The 14242-nt window shown below is 52.4% G+C and overlaps 1 protein-coding gene across 11 annotated transcripts; it reads right to left on the bottom strand.

Annotated features, from left to right (window-relative positions):
- Positions 1 to 555: 555 nt before the first annotated feature.
- Positions 556 to 13465, bottom strand: LOC105823976 (protein RoBo-1-like). 11 transcript variants are annotated; one of them, XM_012661282.1, is made up of 9 exons: positions 13317 to 13465; positions 8532 to 8578; positions 8281 to 8423; positions 5632 to 5716; positions 5082 to 5172; positions 4756 to 4866; positions 4155 to 4304; positions 2562 to 2711; positions 1782 to 2450 (listed from the first exon to the last, which is right to left on the bottom strand). In XM_012661282.1, the coding sequence occupies exons 5-9, from the start codon at positions 5152 to 5154 to the stop codon at positions 2215 to 2217; spliced, it is 720 nt and encodes a 239-aa protein (XP_012516736.1). In that variant the 5' UTR covers positions 5155 to 5172; positions 5632 to 5716; positions 8281 to 8423; positions 8532 to 8578; positions 13317 to 13465; the 3' UTR covers positions 1782 to 2214. The 11 variants fall into 11 exon arrangements, with proteins under 11 accessions (XP_012516741.1, XP_012516742.1, XP_012516736.1 ...); XM_012661287.1 differs by lacking the exon at positions 1782 to 2450 and adding an exon at positions 556 to 849 and having other exon boundaries at positions 8281 to 8578; XM_012661288.1 differs by lacking the exon at positions 1782 to 2450 and adding an exon at positions 556 to 849 and having other exon boundaries at positions 2580 to 2711; positions 8281 to 8578.
- Positions 13466 to 14242: the final 777 nt, after the last annotated feature.

Here is a 14242-nt window from a genome sequence, read left to right as displayed (position 1 = left end):
GCACCGTATGAGCGGGCTGCGGCTGCCCCGGCTGCACGCCCCCTCATGTGAGACGTGGCCCTCTGTGCCCCCAGTGCACGCGGTCACCTTTAACCTTGGCGTTTAAACTGCCTTCGCAGGCCACCTCTGCCCGTGCCCTTCATCCTGGTGTCCACCCGTCCTTGGAAGCAGAGGTATCCGGAATATGTGATGAGAATTCCGCACACACGGCTCTGAAGTGGGGGAGAGTCCGTTATTACGGGGACTTTACAAACTGGGGAAAGGCCCCTCCAGGGCTGTGAATCGTCCATTCACAACCATTTTCTTTGCAATGGGCAGTTGAGGACCAGACATAGAGATTCAGAACATCCAGGAAGAGGCATGTTCCAGGATGTGTGGTTAAGGATACAGGCTGAGTGACAAAGAATGACCGAGATTCCTAGAGATGCCATCTCAGACTTCTTCTGAAATGTGCTACTTAGGGCGAAGAAACAAGCCATTAGAAGAATGAGTGGGAATTTCTAAAACCTAAAGTACAAAGAAGTAATCACACACATACTTGTGAAGTATCAGCTCTTTAATTCTGTGATGGGGGTTGGGGGCGTTGGGGAAAGGATCCATCCAAGGACTTCAGTTTTTCCTGCGTTTGTGGGACTGTGGGTGGGAAGCGCCTGAGTGATCAAAGCAAGACCTTCAGCAGGAACAGGCCAGTCAGAGTGGACGAGAGGATGGGTGTCAGCAGGCGGCTTCCACTGATGGGGTCCACACAGTAGGTGTTGATTTTCAGGCTCCCCAGCACTATCTCACCCTTCAAGTTGCAGGCTGTTTCCGTCGCACAGCCCATACCGAACCGTACCAACATATTGCCGCCTGTAAAGAGAGAGACCCAGGGTTAGTCTCCTTACATCTCGTCTCCCTCCTCACTCACAGCCTCAGGCGAGCCTGTCTGCCTCCTCTGGGAAGAAGAGGCGCTCGGAGTGCCGCAGAATCCCCGACTTCTGCCTTCTGCGCGAGGGGCGTCAGCTGTGGCTCTGACTCCATCCAGGGACCATGCTTCACTTCCCTCCGGCCCCACATCTCCCCAGCTTAGGAGGGACCCCAAAGGGCCCCTGCTGTATTACATGCATGGCTGAGACTGGGGCCTCTGGGTTCCGACAAGGGAGGGAGGGTTGGCGTAGAAAAGGGGGCTGGTAGAGGTCAGACCTCATGCATTTGGCTAGAACACTTCTGTAGTCCCTGTCCCCCTCCTCACCTTTGCTTCCTTGGAGAAACCAGAGGGAAACATTGCAGATCTCCCTCAAGATCAGACCCTTCTCCCCAGGGCGCAGAGTTTCTTGGGAGATTAGTGCTGCGAAACCTCACTGCATGTCTGTGCTATCCCCATGGCTGGAGTAGAGAGACTGCCCCACTACTGGCAGCCTCAACCCTGCTCTGTGTCCTACATGACATCCATTTTTCTTATTCATCTCAGTGCAGCTAGACACAGGGCCCTTCACCTGCTAGTCTCAGATCCTTCTTCAAAATCTTCTAAAAAAAAAATAGCATAACTTACCTTCATTCCCATTAAATTCTCTCTCCCATCATTTAATCAGCTCCTAAAACACCACTAACACCTTTTGCAACTTGATCATAAAACAACTGACAGTGCCCCATCCAGCTGTATGATCCAGAAAGAAAAATACTGTGGCTGTTTTTCCAGCTACTATCTGAATGGTACATGAGCCCTTTACCACAAATATAGATTTTTCTCCTACTTGGAAAATCACAAATCCTTCTACAGATTTCAGAACACCATGCAAAAATTAGGTGCTTAATCATGGGGTTTTGATGATAGCGATGATGACAACTGAGGTGTTGTCACCTCCTTCATTGCCGATGAGCTGAGGCACCACTCCAGGAGATCATGGTGACTGACTCGCCCTCCAAGCCTCTGTCCCCGCTGTGAGAAGCACCTGTGTTTCTTCTCCTCTCCCTGCTCTCCTGCCAGACGGCCTCGTCCCAACCTTAGAGGGGTGAGCCAGCGCTGGTCCTGTGCCACGCCTGCCACACATGGCGGTCAGCCCCTAAGACAAGCCCAGTGTTTTCCACCTCCTGGCATTTGTGCCCCCACATACGCCCCTCCACTGTAGTACCAGGCTTGGTCTCAGTGATCAGCAGGGTACAAGCAGAGGCAATGATGTGTCACTTCTAAGGTGATATGATTAAAAACTGTAGCTCGCTCTCTCTTTCTCTGTCTCATCGCTCACTCCGGGGGAGGACAGCTGATACATCATGAGGACACCCAGGCAGCCTACGGAAAGGCCCAAATGGAGAAGAATTGAGGCCTGTCAACAGCCACCCGGGTGAGCTTGGAAGTGGATCCTCCATCTGAATGGCCGCAGTTCCTGCTTCCTCCGCTGCAGCCTCCTCAAGGGACACCCCGAGCCGGAACCATCCGGCTACACCACTTCCAGATGCCTGACCTACAGACACTATAAAACGATAAATATTTACTCTTTTCTGCTGCTAGGTTTTGGGGTAAGTAGTTACACAGCAAAGGACAGCTAAGATGCTGTACGCTTAATAAAATGCAACCAGAATACCTGGGGAAGTGTCCACACCTGTGCCGATGACCTCCACACACTTGGTCTCTGCCCCTGTGCAGGTGAGGGGAGCCGTGGTGCAGGCAATGTCCGTTTCACTGTAGCAAGCATGACACGTAATGCCATTGGAGTCTGAGGATTTCTGAGGCGCTGAAGGAAAAGAGAAAGATTTCATCTTAAGGAATATACAGAAAAAGTAGCTGACGTCATTACTATCCCCAAAGGTCATGGTTTCCAGGGTGCCTCCACCAAAACAAAAACATTAGTTACAACGAGGACAGCCGGGCGAAGGGAGAAAGAGGCGGGAGAATGCGATCGGTCGGCTCTTGCAGGAATTGGGTGCTATCTTCCCCTCTCAGGGATCTGCCCTTTCTGCCCTGGCTGGATAGAAGCACTTAGGCAAGGGGAGAGCAGAGAATCTGTGGTCTAAAAAGATGCAGTTAAGAAGACAGAATAATGGCCAGCAAACATATAAAAAAATGCTCAACATCTCTAATCATTAGAGAAATGCAAATCAAAACCACAATGAGGTATCACCTAACCCCGGTGAGATTGGCCTCTATCAAAAAAACACAAAACAACAAATGTTGGTGAGGATGCGGAGAGACAAGAACACTTCTACACTGCTGGTGGGACTGCAAATTAGTGCAACCTCTGTGGAAAAGAATTTGGAGATACCTCAGAGAGCTAAAAATAGAAATACCATTCAATCCAGCAATAGCACTATTAGGCATCTACCCAAAAGAGCACAAAACATTCTACGATAAGGACATCTGCACCCGAATGTTTATGGCAGCACAATTCACTATTGCAAGAATGTGGAAACAACCCAAGTGCCTGTCAATCCATGAGTGGATTATCAAAATTTGGTATATGTTTACAATGGAATATTACTCAATCACAAGAAACAACAGTGATCTAGCACCTCTTACACTTTCCTGGATTAAACTTAAGCCCATTATCCAAAGTGGGGCACCACAAGAGCAGAAGAACGGGATCCATTTGTACTCACCATCAAATTGGTATTAACTAATCAACACATAAATGCACATATCAGAACAGCATCTATTGGATGCTGGGGAAGGGGGAGGGCGGCGGGAGGAGGGGGGAGGAGGGAGGAGGGGACGGGTATTTGTATACACAAGGAGTGCAATGCACACTACCCGAAGGATGGACATATTTGAAACACGGACGTGGGGGCAGGGAACCAAGGGCAACACACGTAACCTAAACATCTGTACCCCATAATATGCTGAAATTAAAAAAAAAAAAAAAAGATGCAGTTAAAGGAATAAGGAATTAAATGGGTGAGGAGAGACCAGTCTCTCAGCTGGAACAGGAGAGCAAATCATTCAGGTCTACAGACGGCAGGCAAGACCACCCCCTGCCACCCCCCTCACCCCCCACCCCCGCCACTCAGTCTCCCATGCAGGAGGGGCCTGCGACCACCCTGACTGTTCACAAGGAAGCCTCAGGAGAAGGAGGAGCCGCTGGCAAGCAAGAGCAGCAGGTGTCTCAGAAGCCGGGAGGCGGGCTGCAGAGGGGCTCAGAGGGCAGAAAGGAAACCGCACGGCTGGGGCGGAGCGCACTCGCCTTGGGCCTCGCCCTGGTTACACTGCGGGCCTTCGCAGCACTGGCGGCCGAACGCGAACGTCATCTCCTTCCCCAGAGTGGCGGAGAAGGACAGCGGAACACACGTGCTTGGAGAACAGCCTTTCAGCTCCAGCAGTGACGAGGGCTGCCCTGCACAGAACCAAAGCCGGGAGAGTGTGTTCCCTTCAAGCCAGAGAGTGACGTCAGCGGGCAGCGGTGTCAGCGGGTTAGCGTCGCGCTCCCTCTGTCCTTAGTCTCTCCGCTGCTCCGGGAGTCCCGTGGCGTTCACCCCTTTTGCAGAGTAAACCAGCGGAGGAACAATTGGCTAGAATGGCCTGGAAAGGGAGTGTCATGCCTCAACAGTCCCCAGGCCTCCCCCTGGAGGGTCTGCGCTCGGCTGGGGCCCAGCCCTGCCACCTCCTGCCACCCCGCTCTCGGCCCCTCCTGGTAGGACTCTAAGGAAGGAAACAAGGATAAAATAGAAGATGTGTAAGGGATCGAGGAGCTATGTCAGGTTTCTGAACAAAGCAACGCCCTTGCTCTAAGCACCTTCTCTGTCTGCCCCAAGTGACCAGCACCTGGGCAGGGCCGCGGGGCCTACCTGACGTGTTGTATTCTTGCTTGTTGCTAAAGCAGCCGTGAGAGGCTTCACAAGTTGTCTGCTTGTCGGTCCCACATTCATCAAGAAAGCACTGCGTACACACATAACTCTCTACACAAAGGAAATAAACACTGTTCAGAAAATAATTCAAGAATGAAAACTGTCAAAAGTCATAGCTGATGTTTCAACAGCCAAACACTCCTGGGCAGCAAGGCGCAGTGAAGCCTGCCCTCTGGAGACCCACATGGCCCACGGTGCTTCCCGAAGGGGCTTCGCTGCTCGCTGCCACTCTGGGTCTTTGGGAGGGAGGGGCCGTTCGTTCTTACCCACAGTGCTGAGAGCGCAGGCAGCGAGCACACAGAGGGCGAGGAGAGACTTTCGGCCAGAGGGCTGCAGCATAGTGGCTGCCTTGTCACCCTGCAGTGAGAGCACAGGATCGGGGATAAGGGGCCCAGCCCCCCAATCTGGCAGTCCAGACACCAGTGTTGTCCATTCATTCATTCATTGGGCAAGTGAGAATTTGTCAAGCACTTTCTTTGTGCCAAATGTGGCTCTTTTGGGGGATGCAAAAATGAAAAAGATGCATCTTTGTCATCAAAGCATTCAGGGAGAAAGAGCCTTCCCTCCTTAGGAAGGATTTGATGGGGGCCTTCCTTCTTGCAGGTGTGGAAGGTGCTGGGGCTCCCTCCAAAGCTCAAAGGGGATGGTCTAGCCAAAGAGTAGAACTCGCTCCTCCGGGCGGTGGGCAGAGGCCCTCCCTGTGCTGGAACAGTCTGCTGTACGCCAGGGAAAGCAGCCCCTTAGCCCAGGACAATCGTTTCTCAAAGCCACCTTCCCCCAAAGAACCAGTCACCACCCCACACTGGAAATGCTCACCTTCAAGTATTTCCAGTCTTCGCTGAAGGGACCACTCCGAGATGGCGAGGAGGACAAGTGCTCTCACCCAGAGAGGGAAGGAGACCTGGCAGTGAGCAAAACCCTGAAGATGGGCTCCCTCCCGGCCCCTTCCTTTCACATGCTTTTATAGGACTGGAACCCAAATGGTCTAGTAATTAAAGCTAGATAAGTATAATCTTGGTGCCAAGCCAAGTGCAATATATTACATTCGTCTTCTAGAAAGAGAATGTGAATACAGCCATTCGTGACCCTCTGACCTCCTACAGAAAACTCTCTGGGGAAGTAGACCATTGTGAGTTTAGCTAGTAAGTTTCGAAAGAAACAGTTAAGAAGGAAAGTTTGCAATTCAGAACCTCCAGTAGTAGTTCCTTCAGTAGCTGTTTTAATGCTGAGTCTCCCGTGGGCATTCGTCAAGCACCCGCCTCCTTCCGGGGCACACAAAGTTCAAGTGCAGTTGTCAACTGCACTAGATATTGCCATGTAAGACTCCTGGCAATAAATCCCCGCTAGAATCTAGTGCTGCGGGCAGCGGTGGAGGGCGCAATTCCTGGACTGCCTCTCTTTCAAAGAAACAGCATATGCTTCATTTTGCAAATGACATGAAGTAGGAACGCTTTTCCCCTTGGTCAGCAGAAAGTTCAGAGTTGTATTTCATGCTAAACCACAATTTCTCTAACTGCTTCCTTCTGTTCTTCGTGTTTTCGAAAACTGCTTGTCACCATTCAAGGGCAATGGAGATACTAGTGACGAGCCCACTTATGAAGACTACGGGTGGGGGAGTGGCGGGGTGTGGGGGCCTTCGCAACACCTCTGGGCCTCTGTCTGTGGTCCGTAGCGGACAGTCCAAAGGCCCACTCCTGGGGCCCTGTAGGGATTGGAGAGACATCCTGTGATCTCTGGCCCACAGCAGACACCTTCGTCCAGCTCTTCCTCGGTGCTAATTGCCAGCTGCATCCCTTCCTTTCTCCTCCTGGCCCCAGAACCAGGCCTCCGGACCCACTTGCATCTCTCCAGAAGAGGGACTGGAGTCTCCCCGCACCCCATCTTTCTTCTCCCTCTCCCTGTATTTTCCTACTGATCTATTGTTAGGGCCTATGCACTGTGAGTTCTACGCCAGGCTACTTGTGTGAAATGGGAGATGAAGGCTAAAACCCAGGGACTTATATTTCAAAAAATTCTCCCACCAGGCGTCAAAATCTCGTTCGCGTGCTCTGAAAGTCCGGGACACCGTGGTGATCTGCACCGGGCAGGCATGGTCCCACTGGGAGCCGAGCGCTAAAGGAAAAGAAGGCGCCAGGCCTGCGGGAGAGGAGCGGCGGCTGCTCAGGAGCCTCTGAGGCAGAGCAGGGAGGGCGGGAGGGCAGGGCCTTGCCGGAGACCCCGAAAGTGCAAGCGTGGCGGCGGGAAGTGAGGCTGCTAACCTAGCAGGTTCCTGTTGTTCAAACAAAGTGGACAAAACGTTTCAGGGGAGACAGAAACTTGAGCCCAGAAAAGACCAGAAAACCTGCCAAACCCTCGATAACAGGTAACAATATTGCCCGTTGCTGTCTTGAAAAGGAGGAAAAGGTGCTGTGCACGGAGAGAGCCTGGCTGAGTGCCGCGGCAACAGCTCTGCGTGAGGCCCGTTTTCCCCTGGGAGCACAGCGCGCCGAGCCGCTCCTCTGAGCATCGGTTCCAGAGGCAACGCCTCGTTCTTGGGGTGCAGGTGGAGGCTTAGGGCATGGGTGACATGCTTGTTGCGGTACAGGCACACGTCTGCGCCGTCGTCCACACCGGCAAAAACGGGCGACTGTTTGCGTTTGGTGGAAGAGGGATCAGAGGTCAGTGGGGCCAACTGACCTGTTGACATGTTCTGCATGTGCCAATGTGGGCGTGGACATTTGGGAACAAAAACACAGAACGAGTATAATCCTGTTTTTTCTGTCCACCATTTCAACTGAGGGCACGTCTAACAGGGGGACCAGAGACCCAGGAGCCCCAGAGGCTGGGCCCAGGCTGGAGACTCACCGCAGAGTCCCCCATGCGCGGAGACAGAGAAGGACAACATCTTCATTTTCATTAACTTCTAACCGAAATTTAGCCTTTCCGTCATGGTAAACGGAGTCCACAAACCACAGCAAACCCGCCACCTGCGGAAGTCCCTGAGGTGCTCCCAGGACGTGACATCCGCGGGTGTCTCACAGCGCCCTCTGCCCTCATCAGCCCCGCTGCTAGGGCCGGTGTCTGGTGCGTCAAAGAAGCGTGTCTGCCACTGTTCCACATGCCAGGAAAGTCTGACGACTATATATTAACGTAATTATAATCCTGTGCGATTGGATTTTATTAAAGAGAAGGGGTCCCTAAGTTCCACGTCCTGCCACAGTATTAAGGTACAGAGAGGGCTGCAGCCGTGCGGGGCAGGCCCCAGGCCAGGCACTCCGTGATTGTGTGAGGTCCTCAGCCCACTAAACCTCTCCCTTCTTCCTCACACGGCTTGACCTGAACTCTGCCGGCCGGGGCGGCTAGAGATAAGGATAGTTCCTGGCAGAGAAGGTGTGAGGCCAGGAGGCCAAACTTACAGGTCAGTCTTAAGACATTTGCTGGTTAACTCCGACGCCCTGCTGCAAAGCGACGATATTGGATACACACCTAGCCTGGCTCGCGGCGTGGCTCGCAGCGTGGCCTGCAGCCCAAAGCACAGACGGGGCTCTGATGAGAGGAACGATCCGGCGGAATGAACGGTTCTGTCACTGCTGGTAGGGAAGCGTGGCCTCCGTCACCCGGCTCACATGCTGAACAGAGCGTAACAGAAGTAAAACTTGGGGCTGCCCAGTTCTGTGCCAACTTCCAACTTCCTCAGCAAACCGTTCGTGGCCCCGTGAGTGCAGGCTGCAGCTAACCTGCGGTCACTGTAGCAAGTTGCCAGAGCCCCTGGGGGACACCGTTCCTGGAGGCAAAGAGAAGAGAGGCCAAGATACGCAGTGGGATCATGGAGCACGTCCTCTCTGACTTGCTCCCCCCACACCTCCTGGCTTCAGAATCATCCCACAGGGCCCCTTTTGGGGACCCCACCCTCTCAGGGCAGCTGAGCTCATTCTTGGAACCAGAAACAACATTCTGCTGCACGACGTCCCAGGTGAACCGCTCCTCAGGTGGTGGTGTGGCCATGTCCCGTCAGCCCAGCTCCCGCTGCGTTCTGGGAGGGACCCGCTCCCTGTTCTCCCAGCCACAGACACAGATGCTGTTTTTGACCAAAGCCTATTTCAGGCTCCCCTGAGCTTTCTTCTCAACTAGGCCCTGACTTTGGGTGTCCGTGTTTGTTTTTGTATTGTCCAGCTTTAGCAAGAATCCTACTAATTCTGTTTAACCAGACTCCCCGCCCCCAGACTCTCAATATCTGATCACCCTGATAACTGACCCGGTTCCTCGTCCTCCACCATCCCCCAGCTGGTGTCTGATCCCCCGGCTTGCCGTCAGCAAGGTTCCCATTAGGCCAGTTCAGCCAGAATCACCCTTTACCCCAGATGTTTCCTCATAGTCATTTTCTGCCTACCGACCCTCACCCTTCTCCTTGCCTACAGATACCACTGGCCCACACTCTATTTGCATTTGAGCCTGTGGGGTGAGGGGGAACGTCCCCTTTTCCCCTAAAAGTTCCCAAAGATCAGCTCACAATTAAGGCAGATTAATAAGAGGAAGAGGTTTATTTACTGGGCACAGAGTGATTACCCAATATCCCAGTGGGATCGGATATTTTTATACACTCATTTTAGAGCAGGGGAGATGAAGAGTATGGGCGGTTCCGTCCTTGGGCAATAACTGGCTGTCAGGGAGGATGGGTGGATGGGGAAGCAGACTGACTTGCAAACTGGGTGCGTTCTCGAATGGGGATCTCCGTTCCGACAATCTAGTGAGAGGACAGCGAGGGGAAGGGAAGTCCACTGTTCTTTTGATGAGTCTGTCTGGTTATGCAGATGCAGGGGAAGCCCCTTCCGAGGCCTGTTGATCTCTAAGGGCCTGTAATTGTATATACTCTTTACACCAGGGAGTCATATATTGGGGTCATCACTCACCTGCCTCTATGCCCCTCAGTTTCCCCTCTGTAAAGTGAGGATAAGGCCCGGCCCAGTCCTTTGGTTTGTGGGAGAGTCCGCGTGAGTCCACCGAGGACGTCTCCGGCTCTGGCATAGACCATCTTCATGTCCATTCTATTCTCTCTCCAAGCTCAGGCAGTGTTTCCTGTAGAGCATTTGCTCCCTGACTAGGCCCTAGACCGTTCCCCAGGTGAGACAAAGACCCCACTCCAGGCTGGCTGGACACCAGCTGCAGAGAAGCTACTGAGGCACAGCCATCCAGGGAAGGCGATAGCTTCTTTCCCCAGACATGCCATGGTCTCGCGCTGAGCCCCAGGCAAGGCGCAGGCTGGGGGCCTCCTCGCCTGCCAGCCCCTCCTCCCCTCACACCCTCATTCTCTGGCTTCTCCCCTTCCCTAGTCCTCAAAGAGGCCATGTGCTCCTTTGACAATGAAAATGCAGAAGCAAAAGCAATTGCAGCAGCAGAGAGGAGGCCAGCAGTGCGGAGCACGAGCACCCACCAGACAGCCGGGAGCGAAGCCTCTCAAGGCAGATGCCCCAGGGGAGGAGCAGGTGGTCAGAGCACCCAGGCCTTAGGCCTGCTCCTCGAGATCCATTTGGCTTTGCTCTTTCTGGAGCTATCCAGGTGCTTTGTCACTTATGTTGCTTTTTAGGCCTAGAGGCTTGTTCTTAGGAGCTCTGCTTCTGCTTGCTGGCCTTGATGTTGCAACAACCATTTCCTGGCCATGAGGATGATCCTGAGCTGAGTAAGAGTGGGAGGCCCAAGTGCGCTGAGTCCACAGTGTTGAGAGAGATCAGTGAACACCCTGCTTCCCAGCCCAGTGGTCTCTGCGCCCAGGCAAGCTGGATTTGCATCCTGATTCTGCTGCGTGACTCTCGTTTAGTGACTCAACCTCTCTGTGCTTCAGTTTCCCCAGTTACAGAATAAGGATAAGATGGGAGTGATGTCCTAGGGTGGCTGCATAACAAAGGGAAGGATCTGAAGAAAAAAAATATTTTCTGTCTATTTAAAACTCCCACCACTGTTTTGGGGAACTGCTGCCTGGCCTGCATCCCTGAGGCAGGTTAAGTTCTTTGTTAAAAGAGAGAACTCAGCCATCACAGGCAGCTGGCTGGTGGGAGGTCACAGGCTTTGTCTTTGGTAGCCATGGGACAATTAGAATAGTTAACCACAGTAGCCTAGAACTGAGAGGCCCTCCCTTTAAAGGCAAAGGGGGAAAAATGGCAGACCTTCTCATCTCAAAATCCAAATTTCCTGAACATAAGCAGAAATACAGAGCTTTTAAAAGGATGGCTTTCTTTCTAGGTGTCAAAGCATCATAATATACAGAAAATTTAAAAATTATATTTTTTGCATACACAGTACCTGCACTGCAGCCACTGTAAAAGCTTCCCGACAAACGGAAGCCTATAGCTCCATAGCTCCAGACTCCGCCATGCCCTGCCCCACGGCCCCCTCCTGCCTGAACGCCCTCGGAGGGCGCCCCACAACCCCGAAAGCTGGTCTCCCCTGGCAAAGCCAGAATGCAAATCTGAGTCTCTCTCCTCCGCTCAGCGTGTGGAAAACCTAACAGGCACATGTCCAGTTCCTGGCAGAACCCGGAGGACCTTGGGTACGGCTCAGAAAAGACCACCTCCTGCACAGTAGGCACACGCAGAGGGACACACACGCTCACGCTCTCACACAGCACACTCGCACTGTCACCCAGAGCTATTTGAGGAGGAAGGACAGAGAGTCTACTTTTTTACCATGGTTAACTATTCTAATCCTCCCATTTCGGCCATAGACAGAGCCTGTGAAGTCTGCCACCCACCTTGGGGGCTGGTGCCACCTGGGAGTTTTAACAAAAGGCTTAACTGTTAGGTCTGGAGCTGAGGGGCACACGAAGCCTCCTGTGTAGCAAAATGCTGTTTATTTGGGGCATCTGGGTGCAGATGGGTGGAGGTGAAAAAGCACCCACCCCGGGAGAGGGGGGAGCCTTGGGTTTTATAGAGGGTTTCTCAGGGAAGTGAGTACCTGGGCCAGAACAGCCAAAGCAGTAAAAATTTTTTTCAAACAACGAATTTCTGGGACCCCTGCATGAGTCTCATCCTGTAGAGGTAAGGGAGGAGGGTAGTTTCAGTTTCGTCCTTACTGTTAGACTTTACAACCTCCGGGAACTCTTGGGACTCCTGGGGCTATCGTTGCACAACCCTCAGTTTTGCATTAACCACAGTCCGTCCAGTACACACTTTTCAAGTTCCGCCTGGAGCAAACCTGGCACTGACCTGCCTCAGGGATGCAGGCCAGGCTGCAGCTCCCAAAGCGTGGGGGGCATTTTCCAGGCCATTCCCTCTGTTCCTGATTCCCCACTCTCGACATTTCCCTTCATGTCTGTGGGAGGAGGGCCGCCACCCTGGCACAACATGCACACATTCACGACGTTGCCCTGGAAAGGTGAAACACAGGGGGCGCTCAGGGAAGTCTGGGCCAACAGACCTTGTGAAATAGGGAAACTTCATGAAATAAGAGGAAACTTCATGAAATAAGAGGAAACTTCATGAAATAATGAGATGTGAAATTTTTACAGAGATGTCAAAAAGAGATGTTAAAAAACCATACAGGAAAGAGAGCGAGGCAGAGTGTGGGAGGAGCAGGCGAGAGGGCGCCAGCAGCCCCAGCTCGCCAGCCACCATTCCCCACCCGCGGCAGCCCTGTCTGCAAGGCAGCCCGGAGAAAGGAACGTCCTTGACTGGAACAATGGTGCTCCTTCCACCAAAGCCCAGGGTTGCCCATTGCACAACCAGGGCCAATCAGGTGCTTTGTCGACAGTCCCCAAAGCCATTAAGTTGGTCTTCGGGTCTGATAGATCCTAGAACAAAAGGTCCTGAAGCGCCTGAGGTCGTTGTAGCCAGGGACATGTTACAGGTGACATGTCCTGGCTGCCGCCCTGCCACTCCTCAGGAGGGTGCCCAGCACATGTATGGAAGAGACTCAGAAGTCTCACGGGACTCTGGAACTTCTGGTCTGCACAGTCACATGACTTCTCTCAACCCGGACCTGCAGCCCTCAAATGCTGACCACCGCGGACAAGAAAGAAAAGTGGAAATCGGACTGGAACGTGCACGCGTGACTTCGAGGTGGTCAGTCCCACAGCAAATGATTTCAGCGGGAGCCACAGACAGCGCCAGCTCAAGTTCCCCAAGGCACTAAGATTTTTAGAATACCTGTTTCACTTGGTGCTTCAGATGCAGCGCTGCATCCCAGATCTCACTCAGCACTGAGGAGCATCTAGCCTTTCTCAGGAAATGCCAGGATTCACTGCCATTATATTAACAGTAACCACAGCCCCAAATATCCTGAGTGGGCCTGATGCTGTTGCATATTTGCACATAGGTGCTGTCCCTCCACCTGTATTAACAGTCTGCAGGGATATTTGGTCTTTATTAAGCACAACTGTACAGCCCCAGCAGCAGCCTTCCTGGTGTCACAGTTAATCTCACACGCTCTCAACAAGTCTGCCTATTTCCACGGTCTGGCCCGCAAACTCCTTGTCCTTCCCATCAGCCCAACAGCCAGATCGGCCAGGCCAGCAGACCTCTGACATCTACCTGCCCATCAGCTCACTGCTAGTCCACAGTTGCCAGCGCCTCATCCACCTGGTAGCTCACGCTCTTCTGTCCATCAGCCAATACAACATTCAGAATAGTTCAATGGAACCTCAAAAGAAAAAAAAAATAAAGATTGAAATCAAACTTGAACTTTTACAAAGAAATAACTCTTTACAGTGTCATTCTTCTGGGCTTTGGACCTCCAGCACTTCCTCTTTTGTCAACAGCCAGAGTTTACCAGAGATCAGCCTGCTGTTTACATAGCTGCCAGTTCCCAAATACTAGTGAGGCAATGTTCCGTACTCAAAGTTTTTACTTCAGCTAAAGCCATTAAGAAGATGAACAGGCCATGCAGAAGCAGGCCACGCTCTTCGTCTATACAAATTCCGGGGTACCTTCTGTCTCCAAAAATATGCCCAGGTAAGTGACTATGGTCTCTTCCTTTATTCATTAGCACCCTCGAAATGCCTTCAATAGGCAATCACTCTGCAACTTCCCCCCAAGAAGTGATTCCCCAACCCAACACAAAATGTCTTTTCAACATTGCAGTTTTTGGCCAGGCACAGTGGCTCATACCTGTAATCCCAGCACTTTGGGAGGCCAAAGGGGAAGGATCACTTGAGGCCAGAAGCTCAAGACCAGCCTGGGCAACATAGTGAGACCCCATCTCTACCAAAAGTAATTTTAAAAAATGATCTAGGTGTGGTGGCGCACACCTGTAGTCCCAGCTACTCAGGAGGCTGAGGCAGGACAGCCACTGGAGCCCAGGAGTCCAGGTTGCAGTGAGCTGTGATTGAACCACTACACTCAAGTGAGTGACAGAGCGAGACCCCATCTCTTAAAAAAAAAAAAAAAAAGTAGGCACAATTGCAGTTTCTGACCTGAAGTTTCACCAGTTAGGTGCTCCCAATCTTTGAACTTTCAAA

This window comes from Propithecus coquereli, unplaced genomic scaffold (assembly GCF_000956105.1).
Source record: "Propithecus coquereli isolate 6110/MARCELLA unplaced genomic scaffold, Pcoq_1.0 Scaffold703, whole genome shotgun sequence".
NCBI lineage: Eukaryota > Metazoa > Chordata > Mammalia > Primates > Indriidae > Propithecus > Propithecus coquereli.
This window is presented reverse-complemented; position numbering and strand designations above follow the sequence as displayed.

Bases quoted from the DNA above. Each gene is read 5' to 3' on its own strand.
- LOC105823976 (XM_012661278.1), bottom strand. From the start codon at position 5,154: ATGCTGCAGCCCTCTGGCCGAAAGTCTCTCCTCGCCCTCTGTGTGCTC. The intron at 4,305-4,755 runs GTAGGCCCCGCG...GGTTCTGTGCAG, and splicing joins GCAAGAATACAACACGTCAG to GGCAGCCCTCGTCACTGCTG. The intron at 2,712-4,154 runs GCGAGTGCGCTC...CTTTTCCTTCAG, and splicing joins TAACCAGGGCGAGGCCCAAG to CGCCTCAGAAATCCTCAGAC.